The sequence below is a fragment of the Gastrolobium bilobum genome, unplaced genomic scaffold, assembly GCF_033153095.1.
Source record: "Gastrolobium bilobum isolate Gb01-03AN ecotype WA unplaced genomic scaffold, APGP_CSIRO_Gbil_v1 utg19226, whole genome shotgun sequence".
Lineage (NCBI taxonomy): Eukaryota > Viridiplantae > Streptophyta > Magnoliopsida > Fabales > Fabaceae > Gastrolobium > Gastrolobium bilobum.
In genome coordinates this window covers 85,342-93,722 of record NW_026896248.1, presented here as the reverse complement: position 1 = coordinate 93,722, position 8,381 = coordinate 85,342, and the positions used below count along the sequence as shown (strand labels likewise).

General features: G+C 29.3%; 1 protein-coding gene across 1 annotated transcript; it reads right to left on the bottom strand.

Moving 5' to 3' along the window:
- Positions 1-354: 354 nt before the first annotated feature.
- Positions 355-7,980, bottom strand: LOC133298447 (WAT1-related protein At1g68170-like). Its single transcript, XM_061497739.1, has 8 exons — positions 7,575-7,980; positions 2,763-2,974; positions 2,469-2,524; positions 2,236-2,352; positions 1,618-1,864; positions 1,256-1,414; positions 1,004-1,155; positions 355-883 (listed from the first exon to the last, which is right to left on the bottom strand). The coding sequence occupies exons 2-8, from the start codon at positions 2,952-2,954 to the stop codon at positions 742-744; spliced, it is 1,065 nt and encodes a 354-aa protein (XP_061353723.1). The 5' UTR covers positions 2,955-2,974; positions 7,575-7,980; the 3' UTR covers positions 355-741.
- Between the last annotated feature and the right edge of the window lie 401 nt (positions 7,981-8,381).

The window sequence follows — 8,381 nt, the reverse complement described above, 5'->3', positions numbered from 1 at the left end:
CCCTAAAAGCTAGCTCAAAGGGTGGGAGTGCCCAAGGCCTTATAAACTCCACATTAGTTGCACATACAACCAATGTGGGACTATATATCTCAATAACATACTTAATTTTTGTCCATGAATTATGTTTCATTAATTTTTTTCACCTTAAATTAAGTGATTTAAAAAAATATGAAAAATGTGTAATAATTATTTTACGAATATATTTTGGTGGTGTTTTTGGTGGAAGCAACATTTAATCAAGGAAAAAGTGTTTATCTTTTTAAATGACACAACTTACATTCTTTTACTCTCATAAAGAGGTGGGACTTATACCTTTATTTTTTTTGTTCACTCTTTTTTTTCTTTATCTATCTTTTTTTCTCACTTAAAATGACACAATTTTATATCTTTTAAAATGACACACACTTTAACGTTTAATCAAATGTGCAGATTCTAACAATATTACACAGGATGTGACACTATTACAAAAAAACAAAAACAAAGCCAAAAATTGAAGAAACAAGACACAAGCAATCGCAACTGGAAATGGACATGATATATTCTACATCCTCAGCACTCAATAGAAAATTCTACTATCTTAGGAGAGAGCTTATTCTATGCTATTATATTGTGAATATCATGTTCTTCCCCGTCCATATTTTTTACAGATCGTCATGATCATTAAAAGCATTACTGATAGTATTATTTTTGGTTGCAATAACTATTTACGGTCATATTTTATCATGAGCTATTATCAGGCCATCATGGATCCAACAATGGCCTCGTAGCTTCGGAATCTTCAGTGGTTTCTGATGGCTTTGACTGAGTCATCTTTTGCATTTCTTTGCTCTTACCCCATAGCACCGCATATAGTCCAATCACAATCAGCACCGATCCAATCGCACTATTGATAATATAAAAATCAAAATAAAATCGAATTAATTCATGAATGCCAAGGCCAGCAATATATATATATATATATATATATATATATATATAGGTGGAAAAAATATTTAGTGCATACCTTCCCAAATATAATTTTTCATCCAACGTCAGAGAAGCAACGATAGCCACAAGCACAAGCATTAGAGGGTTGAAAGAAGATGCAAATAAAGGGCCTCTCACTCGTATGCAATATGCAATGAAAATAATCATAAATCCGGAGGCCATAATTCCCTGTAAATAACACATTAACTCACATAAAATATCATTCATAATTAGCATATTAATGTAGTTCACAAGTCACGACTAAGGTGCTAGTTAACAATGAGTATACCGAGTACGCCGCAGTTAGGAGCCTGACATCCCAACCCATTTTCCATTGGTTCCAATCCCTCTCAACACAAAGACCAAAAATAATGGATTGTATTGCTCCTATTGTACACATCAAAGCTATGCTTGTGTAATAGCATGGATATACCTCATTTATCTTAGCCTGTGCAATATAAAGTAATTAATCAATGAACAAGAAACACCGCAAGTCAAATGACAGCTTCACAGACATCAAAGTTATTTTATTTTTATTTATTTTTTGCAGGAATTCCTGCATGAGAATTTTGTTTGCCTATATATATATATATATATATATATATATATATATATAAAATATGCAACTAGGCTATAGAAACACAAGTTCACCTGAATGATCAGCCACACAGAGAAACAGAAGCAGCTTGCTATGACGCTTAGAGCACCCAACAATTCATTACTACCAGGGTCAGCGTTCTCGTGCCCTGGTAGTAATGAATAAAGGTTGAAATGAAAAGGCCAAATATCAAATACTATCCCTTTATAAAAGGCCAGCACCATTGCCCCAACAAGTCCACTTATAGTTCCGAACACCTTGGCCTTTCCTGCTGCTGCTCCCCAATTTAATTTTTCGAAACTATAGAAACATGGTATCATTTAGATATGAAAAAAAAAATTGATCAGTTTAAATAAATAAAAAATTTAAAACAAATATGAATAATATGAAAAAAAAAATAGACAAAATATCATTTTAAATATAATAGGTATGATTTCGGTTTGATTTAGATTAGATCAGTTTTTAAATTCGGATGTGAAAATTGATCCAATTCAATTAATTATTTAGTCTATTCAATTTTAGAGTTTGACTCAATTTTTTATTTGATTAAATGAATTCGGTGTTAAATACCCAGAGCCAAGACCTTTGTTCATCAAGCCAAGTCTTGTTGGGATTTTCAACATTAATTCAAGAAAGAAGATCAAGTATAGTGCCAAGGTGAGTAAACGTACCCGATGGAAATGGCCAAGATAAAGGTGATGGAAGGAATAAGGTTGTAGAGTGCGGACACCAAGGTTGCTGGCGCTAATGTCATGGCTCCGTAGAATAAGTTTTGAAATAAAGTTCCACTGTTCCATTATATATATATTCATATAAGTTTTTTTAATGAAACATCAATTAACAATGTACGTACACGACGAAAGTTGTGACATGGAGCAAATGGTAGAATTTACGTAATACATACCCAAACAATCCACTGAGAAATGCCAAACCAAACACCTTCCAAGTCATGTTTGGTCTCTTCCTGTATATAGCAGAAACAAAATATGCAAAACCAATAGGACAAGTTAATCTATTGCCCAAGTTTCAAGTTGAAAGAAACTATAATGTTTGTTTCTTTTCAATTTAAATTAAGTATGTTAGGGAATTCACATCATTAGTCATGATAACTAATCATAATAATAGTCTTTTAATTAGTAATACGATTGAGTTAATATACTAAATTTCCTTATGCTTATGCAAGTTGCAAAATAAACACTTGCCTCTCAAAAACTAAAGCAAGGGGAATAGTGGTAAGCGCTGCGAAGGCGAGACGGTAGGCTGAAAGAATAATGGTGCTCATTCCATCATAAATGGTAAGCTTGTAGAGTATATTGCAAGCTGCAAATGTGATCTGCACTATCGCCATTAGCACCGCTGGTCTCCATTTATCCCACATGCCACCCTTCATCTTCAAGAATGGGCCCTAACCTGCGTTTGAGATCCAAATGCATATATAAAGAAAGGAAATTTGGATCAAACTTTGCCAGTAGTTGATAACCACGAAAATATATAATAACAACAAAATAAATATAAAGGAAATAAAATTATAATAAGTGTCACGAGTCACACGACCCGGGAAACGAGGGAGAAAAAAAGAAGAAATCATTAATAATTTTTTTATTGGGTTGTAAAAAAAAGACTGCGAAGCTCTTAAAAACTGAAAGTATTCTTTGTAACTAATTAAGGCATGTTTGGATGAGTTATTTTTTTAGGAAAAAAAATAATTCGATTATAAAATTTGTTTAAATGTTTGCTTTTAAAAGTCTGTTTGGAGTTTTTTTAAGATAAAAGATTTTTAAGCTAAACCTAGAAAAAGCTTAAAAACTGTTTGGTAATTATATAAAACTTTTAGCTTAAAAGTTATTTAAAAGCTCAAACCTCATTTCAAGAAAAACTAATAAGAGCTTAAAAATAAATCTCCTTCTAGGAGCTTTTGGCTTTTGACTTTTTGCTTCATTATAATTTTTTTTAGAGTAAATACCTTTTTTGGTCCTCAGCAAATTTCATGATACCCGCTTTAGTCCCTAGCAAATAAAAAGGCTCATCGTGGTCCCTAAGAAATTCAAAATGGACACATTTTAGTCCTTTTAGGGACTAATATGGGTCTTTTTTGAATTTGTGAGGGACCGCGATTTTAACTAAATGAGTCCATTTTGAATTTCTTAGGGACTACGATGAGCCTTCTTATTTGCTAGGGACTAAAATGGGCATTATGAAATTTGCTGAGGACCAAAAATGGTATTTACTCTTTTTATTATTATTATAAGAGCTTTTGAAAAATTTGTTTGGCCTAGCTTCTACCCATAAGTAGAAGAGAAGTTAAAAAAGAAAAAAAAAATGAGGATTCAAACCGGCACTAAAAAAAAACAGTAGTCACAACAAAAGCTAAAAAACCAACTTTTTTTTTAAATTAAAAATTTTAGTTTATAAAAAAACAAAAGCCTAAAGCCAAATAACTTTTTAAAAACCAAATATATTTTTTTGAAATTTAAATACTTTTACCTTTATAAAAGGGAAAACTTCAAAAAAAAAAAAACTCTGTGAGTTTTTTTAATTATCACTTACCCCTTCATAATTTTTTTGAATTACTTACACTTTTATTTAGATTTTTTTATCACTTATCCCTGACTTAAAGTTTCTTTATCATTTATCCATCTCACTTAAAGAGATAAATGATATAAAAACTTTAAGTCAAGAGTAAATGGTTCAAAATTTTATGAGAGATAAGTGATTATGAGAAAAGTAACAGATGTTTTTTTAAAATTTTCCCTTTATAAAAAGAACATCCAAAATAAATAAGAAATAAAATTTTTTTTTTTTTTACCCGCCCATCCAAACGGGCAGTAAGTATCGAAAAGGTGGTGAATTAGATTGGATTGCATTGATTTAATATTATTAAATCGATCTAAAGTAGTTTTGATTGGATTAGTTTTTTGATTTTTTTTAGAGAGGCAATAAATAAACTCCAAAAATACATAGCAAAGAGATAACAAAAACTAATTCAAACACCAAAAAAAAAAGTGTTCGGTATGGATTATATATATATATATATATAGGAGAGTTATATTTACAAATTTTTTTGTTTATAATCTACATTATGTACTCTCAGAAATACACTGGGTTACTATATGTATTTTCGGGAGTACATCATGTAAATTACAAAGATTTGTAAACAAATCTTTTTCTCTATATATATATATATATATATATATATATATATAAACAATATTTTTACAGCCACTTTTTTTGGTACATAACTTTTTACATTCACTTTAGATAAAGTTAACTACAACTACCCTTTATCTACAGCTATGTACTTGTAGTACATAATTATAACATTAAAATTATTTTTTTTCTCCCATTCAGCTAACATGTTCTGAAAAGTAACTAAGGAGAGAAAAAATAACTTTAATGTTATAATTATGTACTACCGGTAGTATATAATTATAAAGGATAACTGTAAATAACCTTATCTAGAATGGCTGTAGAAATATTTATCTATATATATATATATGGGTTTTATGTTTATCATGTAACATGATATAACATCACTTTCCTACACACACATTAAAGAGGTGAGGTCCACATGTTTTTCTTTCTTTTTCATCATTCCACTTTTTCTCTCCATCTTTTTGTGTGTGTTGGAAATAACACTTAAATCATGTAACATAACACTAATAAAACCCTATATATATGTGTGTGTGTGATAATTTCTTAAATAAAAGTTTGGTTTGGTTAGAATTGGATCAATTTTTAAAATCTGAATTAAAAGTTTTTTAATTAGTTTGTAATAATAATAATAATAATAATAATAATAAGGGCTTTATTTCTCTTATGTAATATGAGAGAAGTTATCTTATGTTGTGAGATAAATAAAGTGGGATTCACCAATTTTTTAAAAAAGAAAAAATGAAGAAAAGGAAAGGCAATCTTTTTATGTGAGTGTAACATGAGAGATGAATCTTATTTAACATAAAAGTATAATTTCTCTAATAATAATAATAATAATATTTTTATTAGATCGATCTAAAGTTTTTACCAAAAGAAATGGATTAAAGTAGTTTTGATTGGATTAATTTTTTTGATTTTTTTTAAAGAGGCAATAAATGAACTCAAAAAATACATACTAAAGATAACAAAAAATAATTCAAAATCTTAAATATAAAATAAGAAAACATGAGACACAATAACATACTTCAAACTAATTTATAACTGAAAAACTTATAAATTAATAAGACGTAAATTAAGGAATAAAGCCATAGAAAAAATAATTTGTAAAAACTGGTGTAGACAACGACAAACTACAAGTAAAGTGTTCGGTATCCACACCAGAAAAAAAAACAATTTTTAAAATCATAATTAAAAGTATGATCCAATGCAATGAAAAAATGAGGAAGGTTATACTTATAACTTTTTTTTTTACAACCTCTTATAACCATATCTTAACACCGTTGATTTCCGCTAATCAACGGTTAAGATTTATTGCGAATTAATAATTAATTAATAAATTTAATTTCTAAAAATCTTAACCGTTGATTGACGGAAATCAACGGTTAAGATATGAGTTGTAAGATGTTGTAAAGAAAAATAGGTTGTAAGTATAACATTCCACAGAAAAAATTGAGTTTTCTTATTTGATTTTAAATTTTCGGTTTTTTATTTCCGATAAATTATATTAATTTGAACATCTCTATAAGTAAGGTTGAAGAGTTTGATTATACCCGTGAATAATAAAATTTAGAGTAAACATCCTTTTTAGTCCCTGGCAATATCTACGAAGTCCTTTTCAGTCCCTAGCAATAAAAAAGGACCAAATTGGTCCCTGAAAGTACAAGAAAAGGGTCACTCTACATATTTGGGAGTTGACATAAGGACTAACATGGCTCTTTTTTTGTAATTTCAGGGACCAATTTGGTCCTTTTTTATTGCCAGGGACTAAAAAGGACTTCGTAGATATTGACAGGGACTAAAAAGGGTGTTTACTCTAAAATTTAAATCTTACCACATTTTTAATATATATATTTTAAATAATTACCCTAAATCGATCGTACAAATGAATTAATACCATAAAAGTATCTATTTTCTTCCTCAAAGCAAGCAACATCAAATAAAACTAAATATTTACAAAACGCCAAAAGAAAAACGGATTTACAAAAAAAATATTACATTCTAGCAGGACTTGCGATTTATATATCGTTAGTGCAATGAATTTTTCTTTTTTCTGGTGGAAAGTGCATTGAAAATCTAAAACTAACGTGATTTAAAAAAAAACAAATTGTTGGTAAATTAGTATATAATCAATATTCTATTTTATAAAATAAATTCACTCATGCAAATGCTTGAAGATAACATCAAGTTATATAATGAATCCGTATATAAATCGATTGACATTGAAAGTTCTATAAAGCCATATAATCAATATTGAGGACTATAAGACTATTGCATAAATTTATAAATCATAAGGACTTTAAAGAAACTTATTTGATAGTTAAAATTTTATTTGATCATGTCATGCAAGCATTAGAATAAGCAAAATAATAATAATAATAATAATAAGGGAAAAATTATTCTCATACTACATGAGATAAATTTTTCCTCCTACACACTCTTCGATAACTGTGCTATTTTTTTTCAGGTGATGGAGCCCACAAATTTATCTCTATAACATGAGATAACTTATCATCTTTAACATGAGATTAATAAAACTCTAATAATAATTGGCATTCAAAGAACAAACCTTAATACAAAACCCGTTGTAAACTCAATCTATTATTTTGTTGGGTTCAAACTAAGGGAACCACGCTTAGAGTACCGATGATAACTCGTACAATCATTTCTATATTAATAGTAATATTATAGAGAATCTAAAACCTTTATCAATTTTTTGATTATACTTTTCATACGAAAAAAATTAATTAAAAAATATTTTAAAAGTTCAATAATAGTCAAATAATTCTTAAAAAAGTGAAATTAAAAAAAATAATATTTTTCTTTAAAAATATTTTAAAAAAATATATAAAAAAAATACCTTAAACAGTCTTTGTATCTCAGCAATGCGAAAGAAGAGGTGAAAATGGTGCAGAGGTTGAAGATTGTGTTTGGTTGATGCTGGTTTTCAGTGGTGGCTTATGGCTAAGATGGGTGGTTGCCGCCGGTGGTTTTGATCTGTTTGTAGTGGTTGATTTCGGTGTTGGGTCTCTGGATGTGAATTTGGCTTGGAAGAGTTTCTGAGTTCAGTGTAGGTTCTGGCTGAGGTCGCGTCTGCAAAGGTTATGGGGTTTTGTTCGGTGATTTACTCAGATGTCGAAGGTTGCTGTTTTTGTGGTTGACGGGTTGGAGTAATTTGACTTGAAAATTGATGTTGCAATTTCTGGAATTTTTTTTTTTGTAGACTGAACAATAAGGCAGAGGACAGCGTGCAAATCGTGCTGTGCTCTTTGAGAGAGATGATGTGCTTGTAAGGTGCCGCACGAAGGCATTTATAGAGGGAGGTAGAAAATATAAAAATATAAAAAATATAAAATAAATGAGGTAGGATCCTTTGACAAAATTTGACACCTCATCTGAGAGCCGTTAGATCAAAAAAGATCAATGGTGTCATATGCTTATAAATCAGAGTCGTTGATCTTTTTTGATCTAACGGCTCTCAGATGAGGTGTCAAACTTCAAATTTGACACCGGTGTTAAAAGATCCTGCCTCAAATTTTTTGTTTATAAATTTTTAAAAACTACCCTAAGTATAACTGGTCATACTTCAATCAAGAGTGTATTACCGGTCATACTTAATATAATTTGTAAAAAAAAAAATTAAAAACAGATCATTCCCCAATAAATA